General features: G+C 34.7%; 1 protein-coding gene across 1 annotated transcript in view; it reads left to right on the top strand.

Moving 5' to 3' along the window:
• The first annotated feature begins 282 nt into the window (after nucleotides 1–282).
• LOC150110240 (uncharacterized) overlaps nucleotides 283–26433 on the top strand; it is a 98354-nt gene continuing 72203 nt past the window's right edge. Inside the window, exon 1 of the mRNA XM_090394150.1 lies at nucleotides 283–1411. Coding sequence (XP_090250276.1) covers nucleotides 532–1411 — 880 coding nt within the window. The 5' untranslated portion in view covers nucleotides 283–531. The remainder of the gene's footprint in view (nucleotides 1412–26433) is intronic.

Genomic DNA, 26433 nt, shown 5'->3' with positions numbered 1-26433 from the left:
TCCCTCCTATCTCATCATCCCTAGTATTGAAGTAGTCTCGTCCAGTGCCGTGGTACCGAAAGCACATCTCGCGGTGATGCATTCTTTCGGTAGAGCCGTGACGGTTTAAATGTCGTGACAGCTACTTTCTGTGTCCCAGTTCTTCGCCATCGGCTGATCGGTGCTCGGGATATTCCCACCGTGTTCGGGTGCCGGTCATCAATTCCACCTTTGTCTCTCGTTACGGTAGTGAAGCGACGGATGAAGTAAGTGGTATCAGAGAATCGGATAAAAACGGTCAACACGTACATAAGTATTTAAGGGACTGCTATGCCGTGAAAATAGCGATTTATCTATTCCGAGTCCTTTAACGAGCGGAAACACTTCGCAGAGAGAAAGGTTCATATTAAAGTATCGCGGGATATTCCAAGTCTTGTGACATGCCGCTTTTCGCCATCATGTAATTCCTGGAACAAGATCATCGTCACCGGACACATATGAACTACCATAGAGAGTGTTATAACTGAGTCTCTCAGTAAGCATCGCATCGCAATGACGGACAAGAAGTCACCTGTGTTGAAAACTTCTCCTCAAGGACGACACAGGTCAGCCTCCATCCCAGTGACTCCGGAAGCCATAAGGGGTGTTCGTCCTAGGTGCATGAATGACAGCGCGACATACGCTCACACTAACCTGCTCTCTGTTGACACGCAGAATCTACGGGCCAGAGGTCACTTACCTCGCAGCGCTCCTGAATTGACCGTCAAAGAGGTGTGCCCGTCTTCTCCTTCATGGCAAGATTCCGATTACGGACTGCTATCGGCCAAGTATCGTCCATCACCTGAGGTGCTGTCGAGGCGTTTCTCGGAAACGCTGACCGTAAGCGATTATTCTCCACGCCGTCGGAGGCAGAGAGTTGTTAGTCCGCATCACAGTCGGTCCCTCTCCTTCCGGGCCATGAGGCGACCTTCGCCACAACGGATACAAGCAGACGAGGACTTTCGACCTCGAGTATCGACGATGCCCTCTGAAAACAACTACCACCGATCTAGACGGCGGACCTGTGGCAGTCTACGGGATCGTGATCGAAGTCTAAGCCCACAGCCGCCACCATGTTTTGATCTAGAAGATGAGAACGATGATTATTACATGTTACGAAACTTTAGCATCACCTCCAAGGGTGGCGTCGTGAATCGAGGTGACCTAGTCAGGCAGAGGTCACGGAGCAACAACAGTGTCGCTTCTACAGCATCCAGTCTCACTGGCGGAACCGGAGCATCATGTGCTTCAACAGCCACTTCGTGCTCGTCTGGACCACATGGAGGGCCCACCAGAAAAGTTCTGATGTTGGGGGCTATTGGAGTTGGAAAGACAGCCTTGGTGGTTCAGTTCATGTCTTCAGAGTATATGAACGCATACGACTGCTCTCAAGGTTAGTACAAAAATCGTTCCTCTCATAACCTTTGAACAGTTTGCATTAAAGCAGTGCATATTTCATATCCTCATCCTCAAAATTCATAAATTCTTTAGATCAGTTTAATTCATTTTGTGTGTTTATATATATATAATATTAATTATCTTTGACTGGACGAATTTTAATGAAATTTAGTGCTTGAGACCGTTGCTAAAATTTTAGTTTCGGTTTAAATGACCCATTTAATAAAAAAAATTAAGCATCTGATTGGAATATTATTTCTGTGACATTTAGTATGTTGCAGTGTGTTGATTTATGTTCAATGGTTTTGGTGGTAAATGCGGAAATAAGACAAAACTATACGTCACAACTGTCGATGAATAATTTTCTGTACACAATACAAAATGGATCCAACCACTTCTGACCTCAATTTCATTTCTGCATTACAAAAATAGTACGAAACACACCTTTTTTGTAATTTTAATGGATTATTTCTGTACATTATATTTGGATTAAAATCAAAATAATACCGTACAGTCCGTACTAAAGGTCTTTTTACTCTTTATTTACATTTAGACATATGATATATTTTGTTTCATTTTAGATAAACATCAAGGCAATCCAAACTCTTTTACAATTGAAGAGAGGTTTAAATTTATTTCTCTGAGCAATAAATAGGCATAACCAGAAAAAAAAAAGCAATTGTTCTGAGACTTTCAAGGTTATTTTTATTTTGATGTTCACATAAGCAAACAAACAGTTAAAATAGCAAAGCAACTGAAAAGAGCAATTCATCACTCTGGTCATGCAAGGAACGGTGTACGATCTGAGTGCGCAGAATAATGGTGCTTATAATAGATGTTAATATTTTTCACGGGTCGATATTCCATGTTCATGATATTTATGATATGCATTACTTTAAAAACTTTTTTTCGTAACTCATTTCCATGTATTATATAATCTGTGTTTGCTTGAGGAAATTTTAGGATACATTGCACATATATGGCTTTTTACATTGTGTCAAAGAATGCATAATTTAACCATTTATAGCTCGCTATGAAATAAATTTGGATTTAAAATGAAAAGAAACATTCACTGTGTTAAATATCTTAATATTGATGGAGAGAGTACGTCTATAGTTGTTTGTGAAATGATGAGGTTACTGTCAAGGTTGTATTATGGCTACGTAGGAGTTTAGATTCATCTCTGGATGCGAGACATTCGTAAATCTATCATTCTTCTTCTCACCTCCACGTAAACCGTACATCCCCACATTTTAATTCGTTTTCAAAGCCATGAAACAAAACGTTATAAATAACTGATGTAACTTTTATCATAAACTCTCCTACAAAAATATGAAATATCCATAAAAATATTACAAATTTGAACAAAATATTAAAAACAAAACCAACGACAATTCATACCTTAAGAATCACCTCTATACCTCCCTTCAGCTTCCCCAGCATTCTCTGTCTAAATGTAAACATAAACGTACACTATCATTTAACCAAAATCTATAACCATGTCTTTTCAATAAATCTCAGTTTGTTGACAAAACAATTATTTTTTTTTATCTTAAATGGCCAAAGTTAATGGTTCGTGATTTCTTCCTTTTGTCGTGTGAGTGTTTTGTTATAGCTAAGGATAATGAATTCGACATTTGCTTTCACCTGGATAATATCCAAACGGCGTAATTTTAACATCACCTAAAGTCAATGCTAATTCGCTGGAATCATTCTTCTCCTCAAGTTACTGCACATACAACCAGTGCGATTCGCTTTCTAACACATCAGAATCTTGTGAAATGTCTGCTTCTCATAATCTTTTGCTAAAATACATCCTAAAAATCTGGAATTTCATAGGTACTAAATATCGTCTGATTACAATAAAACATTGTACTTAAAACGTTCTCCTTCAAAACTAACACCTATTAATTCTGTTTCGTCTGTATACTATTCGTGAATTATTTTTATAGTTGTCTCTAAAGCCATTACAATATGCTAAAGGTGACAAGGACAACATATATAGAGGAATGAACTCGATATTACAAGACCCATATTAAAAATTAATGGATTTTTTAAAAATAGATTATTATACTTAAACAATAAAAAAGAGGATTAGCGTAAATTATATCAAACTTCTTGGAAATTCCAGAGTAAAAACTCGTTTCTCCAAACTTTTCATGGCATACAATATGTACAGCTCCGAATAATGCGAGATAGACGATCCCATCTGGATTGATTGCAACATAATCTATCCTTATAGTCCTTATAAGGACTGGCTTAAAGGGGCGAAGCAAGAATGCTTTTCATCTTCCCCGTTATTTGTAGAGGACAGTGTAGCGATAAGGTGTTATTGAGCTATTAAAGCTCTGATAATGGCAGGAGGGTAACAGCAATAGCCAAGCCTCAGTTAGAACTTCATTGGCTACAGCATTCCATTACCCTCCAAGGGTCTAATCTCCTTCCGCTCCACGTTCTTAATCTATTCTCAACATAATCTATACTGTTTATTCGTCAATTCATTGTTGGCTCATCTGCTAAAGAAGGTGTCTATTGATTATCTATATTATTCCTAGAAGTTAGACAGATAAGAGGATAGTTTGAATTGACTATTATCTCCCTTATTCGAATGGACTGAACCTAGGTTTGCATCTGTCACTTGTGACTGATGATGGATGAGCTGTCATCCCATTTCCCTATACGTATTTAATCCAGTTAAATCCAATTAATCCATCTCATCATAAATATAATTTTTTTGTCAATCATTGGACTGTTAATACGATTGATATATTCAATGAATGTTTAATTTGGGCAGTATGTGAAAAACTGCTAGCTATAGAAGACCAACTAATTTACCTTTAGTCAAACATTTCGTAAAATTGTTCCGCATCAACAAGGAATTAAAAGTCGCTTCTTATCTCTCTCAAGAAAATTATTAAATAACCGTGCCGTTTAATATATATTGATGATATATGCGTTTATTTAATCAACAAATCACCAGTGAAGGCTTCTTGTCTAGGAAGGAAGCCTTTGAAGGTTTAAGTTGATACTAAAGTTACTATAGCAACTTTAGTAATTTAGGTACACGCTACAGAAAAGTAGCGATATTCCTAAGCTACCCTACTAGTCGATTGAAACCTTCGGTGTTGTGGAATGTAGCAAAACAGGTAACCACTTTAATTCAGTATATTAAAAAAAATGAGAATTGTTACAGTTGTAACTGAAACAAATAATATTTACATTAAATTTATTTGTGTTATATAGAAAACACATTCTTATATATATATATATATATATATATATATATAAGTTTTATATTTTTTACGTATTTTGTTTATTTATTCCAGTTGCTTTTCTGACAATTGATATTTCCAAGATGCTATAATTTCTGACCATTTGTTTAGATTAACCATTTTTCTATAGTACTTAATTAAATTGGTAGCGTAAGTATTCTCTGTACGCAGGTTATCTGTTTACAGGTTATCCAAATAAAAAAAAAATAAGAGGGCGCTGCATGTCTCGTGTAAATAATGATAAATAATGTAAGTTTCTACTATTTGGGACATTCACTGGAATACGTCTTTTGCAGACTGTGATTAATGTTGTTTAAAGTGGACTTTTTGTGTATGCTCTCTCTCTCTCTCTCTCTCTCTCTCTCTTTCTAAAAAATGACTGAAAAACCAGTTGCGTTGTCAGAAGATAATAAATACGCCTTAGAAGAGCTTGACTAAAAACTGCTGATATTTGTTGATCACAATTTACTGTTGCAAACAGCGAAATACTAAGAAAAACAGAACAAAGAGTGTTTACCCCTCAGATGGGATCAGAAGAGACTTGAATTCTGAAGGGAATTTAAATTTAAATCTGAAGTTCATATTTTATTGCTTTTCCAATGTAACTGTCGATTAACTAGAGTTTTGTGATTGGATGTCCTATTTCGCTTGCGTATAATCCTGGAGGGATATATGGGACCTTGAAGAGAGGATTCACCGTATAATGAGCATATTCTAAAGAAATGAAGCAAATATGTTTTTCCATTAAAACATATTTTTATAGATCTATAGTAAACAATATATATATATATATGGTTTCCAACAGAAAAGGATTAATGTTTATAACATATTAATATCTATTAATTTTTATAATAAAAATTTTATTTAAACCCATTTCGTGAAACACGTAATATGGCAAGTATAAATATTAATAAGTCATATGATAAGATTTTCAAAAAGATAAAAATGTAATTCTCACTTCATGACGCTTCCCTCGTTTCTCTTCTTATTAACAACATAATCCCGGAGATCATTATGTTATCAAATTGCTTTGGTGGCTTTATAAAGCCAGGTCAGTGTCCCTTCATGTTTTGAACAAGCGGGAATAATCGTTTAGTAGTTCTAAGTAGTTCTAATCAGTCATTAACCGAGAAAATTTAAATATTTCGGACATTAATTAGAATTGCCTTTATTCATTAAGTTGAGTATGATAAGCGAATGAAAATGAGACAATATTACAAAGCTGATAACGAAGTATCCCCCAATAAAGTCATTACCACTGAATTTTATAGTTCATGCAGATACTAAACTTACTAAATCAAATATATAATCCGTCTGGTATTACAGAAGCTATATATCAATATGGAGAAGCAGAGAAAATTACTATGGACTTTCTCTTCAGGTCTGTATTTTACGATGCATTTTATGATGCATGCCGGGAAGTCAGGCTGCATTAGGGTATTTGGGTTCAGCAGTTTATGTAGCAGCGTTATGCAATAATTGCTTTTTGCTGTTTTACTTGCTTATTTTGTGATTGTAAAAGTCTCCGAATTCACATATGAAAATAAATTTCGCTCCAACCGTCAAACTGCATTGCGCGAAATTAATTTTAACAGTGAGTTAAATCGATTCTTATTCTTATTGATGGAATACTTTCATTTGATAAGATAATATTAAATAAGTAGCATTTTAATTTTAACAAAATAGATGTTATTTATTTACTTGATCGATAAACAATATATCACTGTCATTTCATCGGGGGTCTACATACACTTCTTACTTAAATAAGTAAGAGTCAGTTTATTAAGAAAGAATATTTTTAAAAAAATAATATATTTATTATTTTCTCTACATCGATTTTTTGCATAAAATGCAAAATTAAATTTTCATTTAAAGCTAAATATTGTGCATCAAAGCAGTAGTATCCGAACAACAATCCTCTGCCTCATTATGTTTAGCAGATGTTTTCATTTATTAATTAATAAATTTATTTATCAAACTTAATAATATTAGTGAAGTTAAATTTGAGGAACAGGATTGAAAATGAATGGATAGCTGCGGACTAATAAATCAATTCATGAAACTTACCTGTACGGTTTTTTATTTTTATTTTATTTTATGAATTTCGTTATTCTTTATGTGTGGATTCATGTTTTTATGTTGTAAAGGATGTTATTATGCCAGTCAAAATCATAGTTCATGATAACTAATGGCATTTTAAATGATTTAATCGATTTAGTGGAGTGAATTAAAATATTTTATATAGAATATGCTTAGTTTATTCACGAGTATTGGTCAAGTATGCACAAATTGATAGTGCAGAATGAGAACGCTCATTATTGTGATGCAAAATCTAATAATTCGCAGTATCAGGACGCACCTTCAATCCGCGATTTTGCAACCATACAAGAGTTTTTTTTTTTTTTTTGTAAATTTAATTTACAATCGCGGAGGTACAAATTCTTGGTTGACTATGCCACGGCTGTCGAAAAAAGATGGCAATTCTGGTTTTTCGTTTTGGATTCTTTCTCACCCCTCCAAAAACATCTTGTGCTATTTCAACCCTCGCTTAATTCTTCTTCTTCTTCTTCTTCTTCCCTTTACGTATTAGGCCTAGTGGCCTGTTACGGAGCAATACCTTCTCAGCTGTACTACCCGTCCCGAGGATAAGGTGGCTAGTCCTATGTCTTTAGATACGATTGATTTGTCTGCTTGCGGAAGGAAAAACCCCATATATATATATGTTAAAAATACCAAGCAATTTTAAACCTGGTTTTACTCCATTTCCCAAGTAAGCAAACAGACAAATAAGTCAAGTTTGCGCCTGCAAGTGATGCAAGTCTAGCTGATCCTACAGGTAGTGCAAGACCAAGGCAACTCGTGGTAAAGGTGGCATAAGCTCTGATCACTAATCTTAATATTTACCCTTAATGCCAAAACACATCTCCAAGAAGTGGATGCATGATGTTTTGTATTAAAGGCAAGGGGCCACTACCCAGACCGGTTTCGACCTTTATTGAGGTCTCGTCAGTGGGAGCTAGGCTAGAAATACCAATATTTAGTAATACAGAGCTTATAAGTATTTTACCAGAACAAATTGCCATAAGGTGTTTTAACCTTATTAAATAAAAATCTCTGGAGGAGATATAAATGTAGAAGGTATTTTTACCTTGGGTAGAATAAATGTTAAAAATACCAAGCAATTTTTACCAAGCAAAAAATACCAAGTAAATTTTTAACATTTATTCTACCCAAGGTAAAAATACCTTCTACATTTATATCTCCTCCAGAGATTTTTATTTAATAAGGTTAAAACACCTTATGCAACTTGTTCTGGTAAAATACTTATAAGCTCTGTATTACTAAATCTTGGTATTTCTAGCCTAGCTCCCACTGACGAGACCTCAATAAAGGTCGAAACCGGTCTGGGTAGTGGCCCCTTGCCTTTAATACAAAACATCATGCATCCACTTCTTGGAGATGTGTTTTGGCATTAAGGGTAAATATTAAGATTAGTGATCAGAGCTTATGCCACCTTTACCACGAGTTGCCTTGGTCTTGCACTACCTGTAGGAGCAGCTAGACTTGCATCACTTGCAGGCGCAAACTTGACTTATTTGTCTGTTTGCTTACTTGGGAAATGGAGTAAAACCAGGTTTAAAATTGCTTGGTATTTTTAACATTTATTCTACCCAAGGTAAAAATACCTTCTACATATATATACATATATATATATGTGTGTGTGTGTGTGTGTGTGTGTGGTGTGTGCGCTAAGCACTTAAAGGCGGTCCCCCCCCCCGCCCAATCCCTGGAAGAAAATTGATTATGAATTAACAGCTGAATCTCCCCTGTATAGCATGCATTCCTGAAATGTTCATGAGCATCACCAAAGACACGTCACTGATTTTATTCGCTGGGAAAGGCCTAAAGCTTGCTTATGCTTTTTTCTATTACTGAGTTGTTTTGCAACAAAGATCCCAGAGATGCAACTAAACCAGAGATCATAGAATAAACGTTCTTCGCGTCCTAGACTGGATTCTGCCATTGTTCACTGTTATTTTTTTGTTGTTGACAGCAGAAAGAACCAAAGCTATGAACAATAGCGGAATCCAGTCTAGGATTAAAACAAGTACTAGTAAGAGCAATACAAACTCTTTCAAATACGTGATAGTAAAGCTCCTTTTAAGAATACATATGATAACAAACTGTATGGTCACTAACAGCATTTACTACACATAGTTATGAACGAAGGAACTTACTCTGCAAACATGAAAGCGAGAGTAAGCGTTAATTTAATTATGCTCTTGTTTATTACTCGGAGAAGAAAAATTGCGAATAATGCACGCGAATTTTCAAACTGTGAATGCTCACGAGTGTTAATCCATCTACTGCTTCAGCAATAAGAAAAATATATAATTTTTTGTTTAATATTTTCCAAACAAAAGAAAAAGGTTATATAACATGAAGTAACTTTTATATAAAACTATACAATTTGAAGAATTTTAAATATTTTTCAAAATCAATTTAATAAAATTAAAAAGCCAAAACACCATGTTAATTAAAATTAAAAATAATTAAAATATCGCTGTTTTAGCTGATTCGGGTATGTGTAGCTGAAAATGCATAATGGTAACGGATAGCAATGCTGTAGCTAATGAAGTTTTAACTGAAGCTCGGCTATTGCCGTTATCCAGCCATGACTAAAGCTTTTAGCTCAATAACACCATATCCACACAGATTTTCTTCATTCAGATGATGGGATAAAGATAGGACTCAGTCCATCTCCCAGTCCTTTTAATTTTAATAATTAATTCGGGTATGTGAAAGTGCGATTTGGAGGAAGAATGAAACCCAGGGTAACGGATGGCAATGCTGTGGCCAACGAAGTTTTAACTGAGGCTCGGCTATTGCCGTTATCCAACCAGACTAGAGCTTTTAGCTCAATAACACCCCATAATACACGTTTTCTTCAATTAGATAAAGGGATAAAGAGTCAAGGACTCAGTCCATCTCGCAAAAAAAAAAAAAAATCGGGTACGCAACTCTGTATATCGGGTATGATATATAGAAATCATCTTCACCTAGCAAAATTATAAGAAAATAATATTTATAAGAATTATTATTAATAATGCAAATGACGTGTACGTTATATCAAGACCGTTGCCAAATATGTTTTTCTTCGCCAATTTAAGAAAAATCTTCAAATAAGAGTATAATAATCATAAGTATATATATTAGTAATAATATAAAAATAAAATATTCATAAAAATATATATTATTCATAGTGTTTCGAAATTCAATCTCTTAATATGTGTTTGTTTAAAAAGTCAGCATATTATTAAGTTGATCACCGTTCTATAATTAATAATGAAATAATAATATTTATTAATTAATGATAAAAATAATATATGATTAATAATAATGATTGATAATATAAATAAAATATAGTACTTAATGAACAATAATCATGTATGATTAATAATAAATAAACGTTAATGATTAATAATGATATTTAAGTTATTAAAGATTATTATATGGGAGTCTATTGATACTCCCATAAAGTTATTAAACTTTATGGGAGTATCAATAGACTCAGCACAACATGCCAACAAAAGAGAAAAGCGAAACAAGGTCAGTATATTACAGGGGAAATATCACACACACACACACACACACACACACACACACACACACACACACACACACACACACACACACACACACACACACACACACACACACACACACACACACACACACACACACACACACACAATGCTCTGCATTCTATGCTGCACGTCAACCAGAGAAAATGTCATTGGGAAATGTCACTTGCAAATTATTTACCTTGACATATTGACATAATGTATTGACATTATTTACTTTGTTTAAATGTAAAACTTAATCCCAGTCTTTTCATAAAAGAGATTTGTCTAACATGGAATACTGTGGCATTATAACGACACACTATGCAATAGCATCCATCCAGTATCAACTTACATTACATATATAACATCGTTTCTTGTTCTTGCTTATACATAATTACAATCCTGAAATTATATTTTTTATTACAATTGTTACGAATTTGATACCTCGTTACGTATGCTTCACTCTTTGTATATGATATAATGATTTTTGTCTTATTTATTTTAGTCAACTTTAAAATTACATTATCTTTTAATTACTTCTTTCTCCCTATATATTTTGCTTTATTTCATTTAGGCTTTTACTTAACTATGCTTTTTTTTCATCCTTTCGTTTCTCCTCTTTCTGTTACACTTATATTTGTGACTTGTAGAGTTATGGTATGTACTATGTTCTTGCAGATATCATTTACAACTGTGGACATAAAATAAAAACGCTATGATCATTATTTAAAAAAACTATCATTGGATATTTTCGCCCTGCGTTCTCTTCTACATGTCAATAAGAGAAAATGTCATTGTGAAATGGAATTTGCAAAATTTAGTGCCATTATTTATCTTGTTTAAATGTAAATTGTAAAGGTAATAATAATAATAACAATGACAACAACAGCCTATTAATTGTACTTTTTTGTCAATTAAACTACATATAACAGTTTTAATGATATACATTACAATCATCTCATGCTCGTTCAAGGACATTGTTAGAGGGAATTAAAAACGCAACAGTAAAACAACATCTTAATTGACAAATGCTACGTAGCACGAATTTACTGCTCGAGTCTCAGTCACATGATGCTAAGCTAAGTGAACACAACAACAACTCGCTGCTGGATTTCAGATGAAATAATGAGCAGTTGCATTCGTTAAGGGCATGTATTACATACATATATACTTTAAGAAATAAATAAATAAGGACAACTAATTGCGAGTCCTTCACAAATAAGACTGACGGTTAAAGTTAAACATGTTTTCTTTGAAAGGAATGATCATATCCGTCAGCAGTCCAATGGTAGGAATTCACTAGGACAGATGGAATGAGCTCGGTATATTGATAATGCCTGTTTTATACGATGAATGATGAATGATGGTGTAAGGATAGACTGATGTGCCTATCTGTTAGACAGAATATTCAGTTCTGCCTGTTGATGTGCGGGTTATTAAAATATCCAAACAAGGGGAGTCTGTTATTTTTATTACTGTTCAACGGTAAACTTGATACCGTTTGTACATGGAATTTGCTTTCTTTTCGAAATTGTAGTAATTCGCTCTGCAAGTGACTAGATTAAAAACGAAGACAAACATGACATTAAATTAAAGATTCGTGTTTCCTTTACAATGAAATAATGATCTCCTTTGATGTAGTCTGTTTGATTAATAGATTCGTGTCCACATCATAATCCATCATAGAAGATAAACATTATCAACTCTATTTTGCGCTGAGGTTAATCCATCTGTTCTACTGGATCTCTTAGAAGGATAATAAATAAAACTCACTATGATGGCTAATAAATATAACCGGCCTACTTTCAAAGAATTCCACGTGAAGTTATCTTACAACCAGATCACAATCATATATTAAAAACTTTACGTTCCCTGCCGTTTAAAGGACGTCTGAATAGCACGTTTCTCACAAGTTTAATCAACGCATTATCTTGGAACTTTCCGGAAACTGTCTCCTATTTTTACTTTATATTAAGGATAAATTACTTTCCTTATCCTTGCCTGGTGTATATCAGTGCTTTGTTATGTAGAAAATAGCAATGCTATTTTTGACAGACATCCAATCTGCTGAGATTTGAAATCAGGAGCATTAAGATTATATCACACACTTGGAATCAGATAAAACTGGCTTCGCTTCCATTGCCACTGAGACTAACCCCAGAGATCGCTGGAAATAGACTCGATTATGACACTCGAGTTGTTTTTAAATTCGACTGTTTCTTCCTGGAAACAAGTGAAATTTTAAGACACCTCCGGCACTCAATATAGACAGTTGTTTGTGTGTCTATATCAGAATTCTGGAAAACTTAATAAAAAAAAATTTTCCTTATTTATTTTTAACGATATATGTAATGTATGCCTTTAATTAACACAAGTGCTTTGAACTCCCATGGTGAGTTGTTATGCTCACGATCTTAAGATACGAACTTAAGCATTGCGTGAATGAGAGTTGAGTAGTATACGCGTGATTCTGACCTTTGACAGTCTGAATTTATTTGATTGTTTCCGTTTTTATTCTTTCTGATGATGTCCTTGTAATCATCAGAAAGAATCACCAGGATAAAATATAGGAAACAACAAATACATTGTTTTACATATTTTCACATATTTGGCTGTTATTTGCTTTTGTAAAATCTTCAATCATGATTTTTTTTAATTTAATTTATTACTTTAATAAAATAAGTTAATAAAATAACCAATAGTTTGTCAAAATAAAATCATGAGTTTCATTGCCATTTGTTTTCACTATCCGCATGAGTTGTTCTTCGTGAAATTGCCATCTCAGCTAAGTGCAATTTGCGTTTTCTGCTTGGTAAGCTGTTTCTGTGAAACAAACAGTGTAACCAGCATTTTGTGTTTATGTTGAATTATTTGTAGTTACAAATATGACTAAGTAAAGAGATTAAATACAGTTGCATAATGTAACTGTTTTTTCTGGGCTTGGATTACTTAATAGAAGTAATCTATTATAATTATATTTTGCTAAATGCTAATATTTTTTCAAATTTTCAATTTTTATATTTCAATTAATCTAAAAGAAGTGCGAAGGTTATTTTAGAAACATTACCTAGACAAAAAATTACAAATTACGTATAATCAAACAATTCCATCTGTTATCATTACGCACACTATCCAGATTTATATCCAGATTTAAATTTAAATTATCGGCATTTAGTTTATAATTAAGATAAGTATATATTAATATATAAAAGGTGTTGGAACCATTAGACACGTTTGATGTAGAAAGAAGGCTAATACATATAACTTAGGTATGAATGAATAAATAATCAAATTAAAATACAAAAAATTACTTAAAACAACTAGCACATATTCTAACAAAACTGCACAATCTTTTCTGGAGAATGCATATATTTCAACACTAAACTGGTCGCTCTGTGTATGTAAATGAAACGGAACTTCACATTTTAAAGGAACACCATCAGTGCTTTGAGCATTGAATACAGAATAGCTTTCCATAGTTACGTCTCATTTACACAAAAAATACCTTTCTCTTTGAATACTCCGTTTATACATTTTATTCTTCAGAACAGTAATAAGATCCGAAGTTCTCAAGATTGGACATAGTTTGGTTCGACAATGATTACTGCACCAACTCATGAGATACGTGAAGTATATTCGAAAGAAGTTTTTCATGTCAGTAGGGATTCAAGAGAGTTATTATGATGGCAAAGAAAAGTAGTAGAGATCGTTGGATATATATTATATTGCGGCCGAAAGATATTTACCATATCTACGGAAGTAGTTTGCATACATAACTATGCATGCAAACTACTGTGAATTTCAGAACTAAAATCTCTATAGCCTTACCTTACCTCCTCGTCAAACGGAAAGCTCACACGATATTCAGAATCCATTACGTATTTGTACAGTGCATACGGTATTTTAAATCTGCTCATTATACTTGGTCGAAGTAGTAATGCCATAGTCAGTAAAGCTTCGCGGTGATAAATATCGCAATAAAACATGAAAAAAATAAATAAATATTGCACCGTATTTGTTTTGAATATGGGGTGTTGGAACAAATATGTTGCGCTATGAATGTGCTCATTATAAATATTATTAATTACCATTTAAACTTTTATTTCTAAAGTACCGTAAATAGGATCCGCAATAACTAATATAATGGGTTACTCAAAAATGAGATATTTTAAGTTTAGTCAAGACCATTTCTGGAAATTATTTTTATTACGTGACACCTCCAGTGAGTCCAAAGACTCATCCAAAGAGGACGGACTCCTTACTCTACAACTCTCTGTCTCCACCAACTACACCGAAACAACACCAACACCATCTACCACCCACATCCACTAGTAGTTTCACAAATATCTATGCTCGCGGCGGGATTTTAACCCGCATCCTTTTGGCTGGAGAATAGATACACTAACCACTCGGCCACCATGTCGGCAACATAATTTATTATATACATTAACGATTACTTAAAAAAACAAAGTATGATATTTTCCTAAGCATAAAAATATGTACTATAAAACACTATCCATGTCAAATTTCAAAGTTTTAGGCGTATATGCTAAAGACAGTTTATTTATGATAATTTGCATTATCATTTTGAGAATAAAATGTTGTAGTTTGTCCCAAAATAAAGAAGAAATGATTGATCTTATTAACAATCCTTTTTATTTTTCATTTGACCGCCACTCACAAAAGGTTGTAAACCTATAGTAGCCCTTTTTTGAAGGCTAAGGATTTTTTCTATTTTTTTTTGTATTAATTTTATATGCATTATTCCTGAAACGATGCTCTACGGATCAAATAGAACTTTATCAAGCCACTTCAGGCCACCAATAAGCTGGACAGTGGTCGCACACCAGATAATGCAATTCATCTCCATCCTAAAGACATTTTATAAACATGCACGCCCACAACGGGACACATGCACCCCTCTTGGTTGAAGAGCAGATACCTTGACTTCTTGGCCAAACGCAAATATCAGTAAATAGGAAAAAAATGCAAATAAATAAATTCAAATGTTATTAAATTCCATCTAGTCAAATCTGAGTTAGTACTTTGTATCCTTTGAAATCGTTTACCGGTCTAACTCCTCCCTACCTGCCAATGGTCTGATTTTAACTAAAACCGGAACATCTCCATAAATTTCTATACATATCCCAAAGAATAAATTGTATTTAAATTATTTAATCTATTCAGTACGAAAAGTAATCAAAGGTCTTCATTTGATAAGGTTTAGTAACTGAAAGTATTTTCGTATTTTCGTATTTTCTCTGTGAATGTGATTAAAAAGATCGCAACAAAGTAAATGAAAATATTTTAACGATCTGCTATCTCCATTAACGAATCTCTTCATATCTTATATTTCTTGCTATTCATTATTTACCATAACTTATTTATGCTAATGCCAAGTTACATCTTCACCCGTCTGACTCCACAACGCTTTAAGAGCAAACAATTCATTTTTCATATTACGAAGATTTCTCCTTGAGCTCTTCTACTAATTCTCTAATCCTTTTGAAAATGTTCATGAAAAAAAATAGTAATTTAAATATCAGCGGATGTGTACATAAATTGCAAATTAGATATTGCATAAATTACATAAAATAACACGCTACATAACTGAATGCAACTGTATGTTTTTGTTGTTGTGACGAGTTTGTGCTCGTGCTTATGATGAGATGAATCTTTGTAGCAGTCAAAAATATTAAATCATGGCCTCACCTCGAATATAAGATGACTAGGATTTAATATTATCTCCGGAGATTTAAAATGTTTTTCTTGTAATGTCAACAATGTAAGATTTTTGATGGCTCTCTGCTGGTTTATTGTCTGTTTGATAGGACTGAAAATAGCACGTGCCCTGAAAAAGTTATTTTCTCGAGTCTCGGGTATTTTATGGGTCTAACACGATCTTCATTCTTCATTGAGTAACTTTTTCCGTCCGTCCATAGCTTAGGGTATTACAGATACACTAAGGCAATAAATCTCTGAATATTTTAGCCAACAGAATTTGGGCTTTACATAGTGAAGTAAGAATCGCAATAGAATAAACAATGAATGTTTTGCTTTCATAGTCTTAGAATTCTGGCTACTTTGGTTGTGGAGCAAACACAGAGTAGAATGATAAAACACGTAATGTATAACTATCACCGAAAAACTTAAAGCATTCATCTTTCCTATAACGGCTATGCTTTCCAAGTCAAAGTGAGCTAGCTAGACTCGTGTGCAGGAGGATTGGTTTCCTTTTAAAAACTGGTTTTACATTCATTAATCAAGCAGGTAAAGACTCAGAAGAGCATGCTTAATTTATACACAATCATATGTATTTAGGAATAACATTAAGTCCCTTAAAAATAATAATTACGAAAACCGATCTGGGTAGGTTGTGGGACTTATGGGCCTATAAATACCACTACCACCACAGATCACCATTATAATAATTATACACAAGGTAGCGAATCTCGTGTTAAAGAGTGATTTATTTTGACTCCAGGATATGTCTTTCAAATTCATCGTAACATTTGTGAATATTAGAAGGTTGATTCCAGTCTATTTGGTGTTGGCGGCCTTCATCAGGGTTTACAGAGAACAAGACGTGGCTGGCGAGGGCGCTGGCTCGGATTCTATTCTAAGAGATGTCTCTTTTGTGCTCTTCAAGACGGAGAAGGATTGATTTATTAGTTTGTCCGTAGTAAGGTTTACCACAAGCCCAAATAATTCTGTATACTCCTAGGAACTGAAAATGTTGATGTTTTTCTTTAGGCTGACTAAAGATAGATTGGTGTTTTGGTAAAGTAGAGAAGCACGTTTTGATGTTGAACTTTTTTAAAATTCTGGCCAGTTTGGGGGAGAAGGAACTGATGTAAGGCAAGTAGATGTAAGCTCTGGAGGTAGTATAATCTTCATTAGTTTGTTGACGACGGTAAAATAGAAGTTTCTCAATAGTTTTTTTTGGAGCGAAACCATTATTGATAAAGGTCATTTTGAGGAAATTAAGTTCATTTTGAAACTCTTCGTCGTCTGATAAATGAGGATCTGGTCCGATGCGTAAGAGTAGATATAATGTCATATTTCTCTGGGGGGTAGTGGTGGGAGGACACCTGAAGGTATCTATCTGTATGTGTTGGTTCCCTGAAGATTGAAATTTTAATATTATCAGTACTCCTGGTTAGCTTTATGTTGTCTAAAAAAGAAAGACAATTGTTAACTTCTAGCACAGAGGTGAATTTGATGTTGTCATGAAAGTTATTTAGATGATCCAAGAAAACTTTGAGGTTATCTGGGCCGTGTTACCATATAAGAAAAACATCGTCAATATAACGAAGCCAGATTTTAGGTTTCAGTGTGGCCGAACAAATTGCTTTTTCTTCCAAGTCTTCGAGAAATATGTTTGCTAGCACCGGGGAAAGCGGACAACCCATAGCTAGTCCGGTGTTTTGTTTGTAGAACTTGTCTTCGAATCTGAAGTTCTTCGCTTTACTTACTCATTATGTCGAATTGGGCTCCTTCAGATTCGAAGACAAGATCTACGAACAAAACACCGGACTAGCCATGGGTAGTATATATATATATATATATTACCAAGTAATTTTATAAGCTTGGTTATTTAAATCCTAATCCCAAGTATGCAAACAATTAAGTTTGCACCTGAAACATAGTTCAAGTCTAAAGATGGTACAACGCCAGGGCAACTCATTGTAAAGGTGGGTAAAGCTCTGATCACTATTCTCAGTATTTTCCCATAATATACAATATACAATATCCCCAAGTTAAAAAATTTATTATATATATATATATATATACCGGTATATTATATTATATATATTATATATTATATTATATTATATAAGTGTGAAATTAATAAGTCTTTTATAGAGAAAGATAAACTCCATTTACGTAATCAGTATGTTGCATATTGCATATACTTTATTTTATGATGGTGGCTGATTCTGCATCGGTCCTGAGCTCTGTAGGCCTCTGTAGTTGAAATTATATGCTTTTCAGTGAAAATTACCCCTGTACTCGACAAGTGGTACCACGACACCAATAAAAAGGATTTCTGATCGCACCCCGAATATCCACACACATACTCAGTGACGCAGCAGGATTTGAACCTACTCTTATTCGATCGCAGTTGTGCGACTAGACTGGTGCTAGTGAGATGTCAAATGAAATAGTAATAAGTTGTATTTTAGGTGCCTGCGCTCGAGGTATTTTATACATAAGTGTTTTTTGTTTAACTCCAGCTTGAATATTTTGAAGCTGGAAAGGCAATTTGCAGAATGGACAGAAACAAAAAAAGGGATTTAGTCCAGTGGTTTGTGAACCTTTTCTCGATGGAAAGTCAACGTGATACTTACCACAGCAATAACTGATTTTTTTAAATTATTTTCTTAGCGTTTTTTCTGTTCGAATGTTCTTGGTTGCGTGTTTCTTTACTCGGATTTCAATTAACCAACGCAAGAGTTCAATAATCATTAGACAGGAATAAGAGTAAAAGTTTTAACTCGCATGATAAAATAATAAGTCGCTTTATTTTATAAAACACTTCTTATTAATGGTAAAGAGCCAATGCCTTATTTAATGATCTTTTACAAGTGTAATCGAATGTCGTTTACCAGAAATGATGTAAACGATGGCAATTTTTCATTTAATATTGGCACAGTGACTTGTACATCCATTTATCTAGAAATGTTCATTTGTTTTCCTATTTCAGCAGGATTAACAGCTAAACATCTGTCACACATTTTCTGCGTGATATCAAGAAAGTATTTGAACCTCATAGAGATAAAAAAAAAGAAAGGAAAACATGACACAATCACACGTATTTGTTCTAAGAGTAACGCAGATGAAGTGCCACATGATATCTTCTCAAGCGTAATGAGCACACCACAATGACTTGGTTCAGAAATAATAACAACAACAACAACAAAAAAGTCGCGCTTTCATCGTACCGCTTAGTTTTTTCTAACAGTGTTTACTCGGGTTGCTATGGCAGTTGCATGGCAAACTCATTCTCTTTCTCTCTCTCTCTCTCGCAAGCGAACGAACCTCGACGAAAAAGCAAGGAAGATGGGACAGCACTAATGTTTTTTCTCTGTTAGGAAAACAAACCGCATTTTTCTGTTCTGAAGGTCATTTATATTCCTGAGAGAAAAATTCAGATGGTAGAAATAGGTCCAGTTGCATGATCGATGCGTGATTTTTCTGTCAAGAATGTTTTCTTTTCTTTTGATCTAAAAGAAATACCTTTTCTAGTTTTTTTTTTTCATTTGAAATTTCGACTTCCACGATGATAACTAAAGCTGTATAGGATGGAATAACAAATATATATTTTTTAAAAAATTATTATTTCGACTTCATTGTTTTCCTTTCAGAAATGTGTATCTTGCATTGCCTAATTTCGCAATGGTTTGTGTCTCCACTCGCAAAAAAAAAAAAACTAATCTTTTGAATGTCTGCAGTTTATAAACGAAACAATATATTTAGCCGTTTAAAAGATATGCTGCGCCCTCCGTAATTTTTTAGTGACTGGTTGAGTTTATCCAGTTACCTGCTGCCATAATGGCATCCAATGGATGAGATAATACTACTAATGCTATGTGTGTGTGTGCAGGCGTGAGTACGCTAGTGCATATTTGTGTACAGCCTTTAGAAGAGGTACCCCCCTCCCCCTCTCTATTAAGATTTTACCTTGAACAATCTTTATGTAACTCTTCAGACTACACACACACACACACACGCACACGCGTGCGATACACACGCACGAACATAGTTAGTCCTCCTCCCAATTCAGCCCTTATATTGTAGACTAACTGGCAATTCCAATATTCTTAGGATGGTTAGCCTGTTTGTGCTGGGACAAGTCAGAATTTCCTCTCAGAAATTCCTCCGTGTCCATACGAGCCCGGTTAACCTACAGATGAGATCCATTCGGAGTATTTTTATCTACAGTACTTTAAAGTAATCCTGTAAATTCCTCCTGTGAGTTTCTTCTATGAATCAGCTAAGTCAATTTTCGTTCTGCTTTATGTATTCAAAAGAATCTTTAATGCCTCACTGGGCAACTTCCTTTTCTGTATTCGGTTGTATTGTTAAACAATGGTCCATTATCGAGGTAGGTTGTGTTTACTTTTAATTTCAGATTAATCTACGTAACTAGTTAAACAACTCCTCCCAACATTGACAGAAGCAAAATATAAAGAAATAGTTTATATGTTTATCGATTGAGAGAGTACAGAATGGGCAGTGAAAATATAATCACCTCCAGGTAAGGAACACGCGGCCAAGAAAATGCTAACAACAACCGACTTTAAAATAAACTCATAAAACGTCCACAGAGACTATTCTTTAGCTTAATTCTATCAAAGGTCTTATTTGAAAACTTCGTTAAATAGACGGTTGTATGGAATCTTTGTTATTGTGTCAACAACACCGCCTGTTCCATTGTCATTAGTAGAAAATGACACACAGTAACAAATGCTTTCGGCAATATCAATTGCCATGTTTTCCTTAAGACGTTTTCTTCTAGGAATAATTGTTACTCCTCGAAATAAAGAATAAATGAATATTTAATAATGTAAATCGATTTTTGGAAAAGGTTAACAACTGCTTGCAGCAATTTCCACTCTGTCAGAAACTACAATTTATTATCTAAAAAATGCATTTTCTGGGAAAGTAAATCTTGAAATCCCGAGCAACATTTCAAATTTATTACTAAATTAAAATAAAATACGACTAATCCTAACGGTTATCGGCAAACTAAATTCGATTAAAAGGACTATTTCACTAAGCGTGCACAACCATTATATACCCATCTTAAGAAATATCAGCATAGTCAATCGAAACTATTGCTCACCCGCGCTTGACTATATATGGTACGAGTAGAATATCAAGCCTGTGATGAAGACTATAATAAACAGTTGGTATTATGATAGGTGATGTTGAAGTAATTCCTTAGTAACACTGTGAAGTGTCTCAAATTTTTAATGCTCAGGATTCTGTGTATCGCCATAAGCAGTTCGCTTATTGGTTGTTATATATATATAAGGTCTCCAAAGCACCACTGAAACAATTTTCCTATATAATATTTCTAATTTGGTTAGATGACTATTTGATGTGTTTTCGTAAACTATTATATCATACCTGAGTACAGATTCGCAAATATCGTGAATATATAAGGTTTTTATGCGTTAGATGGGATCATGTCTTTACTTGCAAGAGTTTTGCTGCAATGATACAGAGATTAGCCGGTAGGGGTTCTACATGATTTGTTCATTTTAGGTGGTGTAGAGGCCAAGGTATTTCACTTGTGTTAGTGGTGTTATTTGGCACAGTGGTAGCCATTATCATTATTAATGCAGTGGCATATGTGGGACAGTGTAAGCGCGAGTGGTTTGAAGCGCATGATGCATGGGCTGTGTGCAATTAACATCTGCGTTTTGATGCTGTACATTATAATTGAATTTTGGTAGAAGTAGGTTCTTATTTCGTTGAGGTGCTTTGGAGAAAGCGGTGTTGATATCTTTGTGGACTACTAGTAGCGTAGTATCGTCTGCGTATTGATATATTTGACTTTGTGTGGCCAGGCTGTGGATGGCTTTAATGCATATGTTGAAAGTAGGTGATAATATGGCGCCTTGTGGGATTCTGCGTTTTATCTATATATCCCAGCTCTTCTTGGTGCCTATATTTGGTACTTATGTTTGAGAGATAGTTCCTAAACCAAGCATGCAGTATTCCTTTTATTTCGATTGACAACGTTTGGTCAGCAGTATGTAGTGTCTAAGTGTATCAAAAGCTTCGATTAAGTCGAGTAGTATAAGAACAGCGTACTTATTTTTATCGATAGCTTTCTTTATGGAGTCGGAGATATCTTCTAATAAGGTGATGGTGCTCTTTGTTTTCTGGAAGCCGTATTGGAAGTCTGGAAGTCTAGTGTGCGTTTGTGCATTATCCTTTCAAGACTTTTGGAGATGACTGTTAAGTTAGCTATTGGTCTGTGTATCGTTTCTATTACCATGTTTGTAAATTGGCGTAATTATTGCAGTTTTTTAGTTATTGTGGAATAATACCAGTGTCGAATATCATGTTCATGATTACCAGATGTATAGGATTTATTTGTTTCACATGTGCTAAAAGGTTTGTGAGTTTTATTTTGTCTATTACTGGGGTAGTCTTTGGTTTCAGCTGTAAGAGCGTTTCTTTCAGTTCCTGTTTTGTTACTGGTGGAAAATACATGATTTGCTGTTGACTTTGTGTTGGAAGATTTTGTAGATCGTATGATCTTTCTTGAGTTGTGCGATATTGTTCGTGAAGGCGTGGTTGAATGAGTCTGCTAGTTCTCTTGGTTTATATCCTGACCGAAGCTTTATGCAATAAAATCTTGTGCTGAAATTTTTTTTTTCGAGTTAGTAATTCGTTAAGTATAGTTCATGTTTTCTTGATATTGTCATTATATTCCGTAAATTTTTGAAGGTAGTAGTGTCATTTTGTCCTATGAAGTTTTGTTTTTAGTTGATTTCTTGCGTTTTTGTATAATGTTCGTAAATGAGTGTTGCTGGGTGACTGTTTTTTTTTTTAGTCTTTTCGAGAGATTTTCTTTTACTATAATACTATTTACGATGTTGTCAATTCATTTATATGTTTGTCCGTTTGTCGCCTCGTTTGTGTCGACTTTGTTGCTCTTTTTGTATATTTCTATGAACATTGGAATATCTCGCGTAAAGTTACAGGGTCATTTATTTTGAGTAGACAATTCAAGTCTGTAATTTTTATAAGCTTGTCGAGAATGCTCTTTACCATGATGGAGTTTTGTGGTGTTGGAGGGGGGATGAAGTATTGAAACGTGTCGTATTAAAACGAAACTGAGACAAAGTAGTAATCGGTGATTTTGGTGTTAATTATCGATGAGGTATATATTGATGGAAGCTCAGATGTTAATGATCAATGCATGATTGTGTTACTGAAATACTAAGTATTTCTTGCGTTGTTGGAGAGTACATGGTTATTTTGTACTGACTTAGTATATCAATGTATGTGTTAGTGGTTAAAGAAGCATGGCCATTTGTATTTGCACTCATGTTCATAGGAACGGCATCACCTGTTGTAACCATGTTTTTTTTTTTTTGTAATTAAATTGGAATGCCTATTTAAAAAGGGATAATAACACAATAATTGTCGCAAATAATGAAGAAGGTAATATAACATTTTTATTTTTGATTAATATTTGGTTCTTTTTAGTAAAATATGTGACATAATTAGAAAATGACAACAAACTTGACAAATTTGCAAATATTTAAAAATAGAGTGGACAGTGATATTGTAACTGGAAAAACAAGTACCTGTATCAAAATTTAGTTCGACTGCACAGTTTCACTAACATTGAAAGCTAAAAATTCACTTTTTTCTGTTTAGTACTTCGTGGGACCTCAATTTCCTGATGGATGCAACTGTCAATTCGTGGTTCCATACCCGTATAATGGCTTATTGATCGATTGATCTCATCCACCCGTTTTAGGACGGGTAGAGTCCCCTAATGAGAGATTCAGGAAGAAACATTAATTCGGCCGGTTCGTCAACCCTTGATGCATCCCCTAAGGGTATGCAGTTCACAGGGCCGGTTTGCCTGCTTGCGGGATGAAAAAACCCTAGATAAACTGTTGTGTCTGCTGTCCACACACAAGACGGCTAACTTGGCTATGGCTGAGGAAAATCCTTAAGCTCCTCACGTCGTAGACGGGAATCGAACCTTAGGACATTCCTTCCCCAGGAATATGGTTGCGAATAGCAAAGCCACTTGGCCAACCGCGCGGACCTTCTTTAAGCTCCGGAAATGTTTTCGACTTATTCTTGTGTATTTTAATCTCCATTTGGTACCACGAATTCTCAATAAGGTTGATATCTGGATAGTTTCCTGGCCATGGTAGTAGCTGAATCGTGTGTTCATTGAGCCACTTATTGACTTGCAACAAAAACGAAAGTTTTTTTTAAGTACTAAACTCGATTCGTAAGGTACATTTTAGGGTTTTAATAGCATTACTTACACTTTTGCCCTATGACAAGGGGCAGAGTCGTCCTGAAAGATGCAGTTCGTCGTTACAATAAAGTGATTTCTTACAGTAGGCAGCAATTCTTTTAAAATTTTCTGGTATGCTTGTGCATTCACTGACCCTTTTGTGAAATGCAAGCGACCAACACCGTGATACGACATGCAGCCCCAGATCATTTGACAGGTTGAGAATTTTACTATTGACACCAAACAGTCAATGTTGAATTTTCCCCCTGATCTTCTTCGAACTATCTGTCTGTCCTCGGAGCTCTGATAAAAATAAATACTCTATTCCAATGATCAAGGGTCCATTTGGCATGTTCGTTGCAGGAATTTAATCGAGCCAATCTAATTTTTTTTTGGCTAATAAGGACTTATTTAGGACGCCTAACTATCAATCCCTGTCGTGAGACTTCTCCTGACAGTTACACAGCTCGCCACAACTCCCGTTTGTTCTTCCCAGTCCAGTTTCAGTTCTTCGAACTGAAACTGGACTGTGGCTGTACCTCCGATTTCGGAGGCACTTTAGAATCTATTTTGGCAAATGACCTTCTTTCTGTCTCCTTCTTCCTTTCAGCAGATCTGGTTTGCTTCATTTTCAACAGCTGCCGTACCACAGTAGATTGACTACAGGACACCCCTTTTAACTATTTCACTAGAGTAACAGTCTTCTCTATTGAAAGCTTGAATCACACTTTTTCTGCGAGGTGTTAACTGCACGTAACTAGCCATAGCGATCTCAGCACGAAAATGCTAAAATTAGCTCTTGCTGTCTATTTGTAACCTAAAACATTCTGACGCAATAATACCATTTATTACATTATACAGAAATGTCCGCGCGGTTAGCCTAGTGGCTATGCGCTTCGCAACCATATGCCTGGGGAAGGAGTGTCCTAGGTTCGATTCCCGTCGGTGACGTGAGGAGCTGAAGGATCTTCCTCAGCCATAGCCAAGATAGCCAGTCTTGGGCGTGGACAGCAGGGTTTTTTTCCCAGTTTATTCTGGGGTTTTTCATCCCGCAAAGCAGGCAAACTGGCCTTGAGAACTTAACACTACAGGCTATAGGATATACCGGGGCATAGGGCTGACCACCTTATCCTGTAAACGGATTGAGGTCCGATGATCAATGGACCCTCGACACCGCAAGGTAAAAGATGGTATAAAGAAGATGATGATGATGACATTATACAGAAACCCGTAGAATGATAGATGATGCAATACAACGAAATATATAACGATAAACCAATGAAAATGGCAATTTAACTACTAAAAAGCTAGACTTATGCTGGATTATGCAGTTTCTTTGAACATGAGTTTATGTGAATGATTACAACGGGATCGAACCCAGGTCTTTCCTACCTGATACTCACAGAATAACAATGTAAATGGTATCAATATGGCATTGAAACATAATGAAAGTCAAAATGGAAGATTTACAAGGGAATTCGGAAAAGAAATTCTCTTCTGTTCAAGCAGTAACAAGATGACCTTTTAGATTAACACACAAATTTGAAAAAAGGTAGAAATGAAAAACAGACTTATGATGAATCAACCAACTTTTGAAATGTTCAGAAATTTATGAGGACAAACACACTTCAATAAGTAATGCAATCGGTGAGGTAGTTTTTTTTTAAACTTCTCACTCTAAATTTGGAATAATTTCAGCCTTTCTGCATCTTTTTCCTTTCTCCATCCCCTGATCTTCGATGGAGAAAGGCTAATCTTTAGATATATGAAAGAAAAAAAGCAATCCCCGAAACATTAGGGTAATTGGGCAGTGATCCTGACTCCCTAAAATACTCTCCAAAAATGTAGTGAGAGCACATCCTAAAGGTCATTTCCTTCTCTCTCTCTCTCTCTCTCTCTCTCTCCGCACTTCATCACGTTCTCCTAGTGATGAAGATAATGAAACGTATGCAATTTCAGGGAAGTTTATACATATAGATCTTGCAGTTCTATAGATCATTTGAAGAAGCAATAAGAGATAAATATAACAAAGCACTAAAAAGTTATATACGTTTAAGTCAGAGTAAGTTAAGCAACGTAATGGAAAAATAAAGTATACCTAAAAGTACTT

Source organism: Typopeltis vanoorti, chromosome 1 (genome assembly GCF_054136105.1).
Source record: "Typopeltis vanoorti isolate ZY-2024b chromosome 1, IOZ_Tvanoo_1.0, whole genome shotgun sequence".
In the NCBI taxonomy this organism is placed as follows: domain Eukaryota; kingdom Metazoa; phylum Arthropoda; class Arachnida; order Uropygi; family Thelyphonidae; genus Typopeltis; species Typopeltis vanoorti.
The sequence above is the reverse complement of the archived record's forward strand: the minus strand, read 5'-3'. Positions and strand labels throughout refer to the sequence as shown.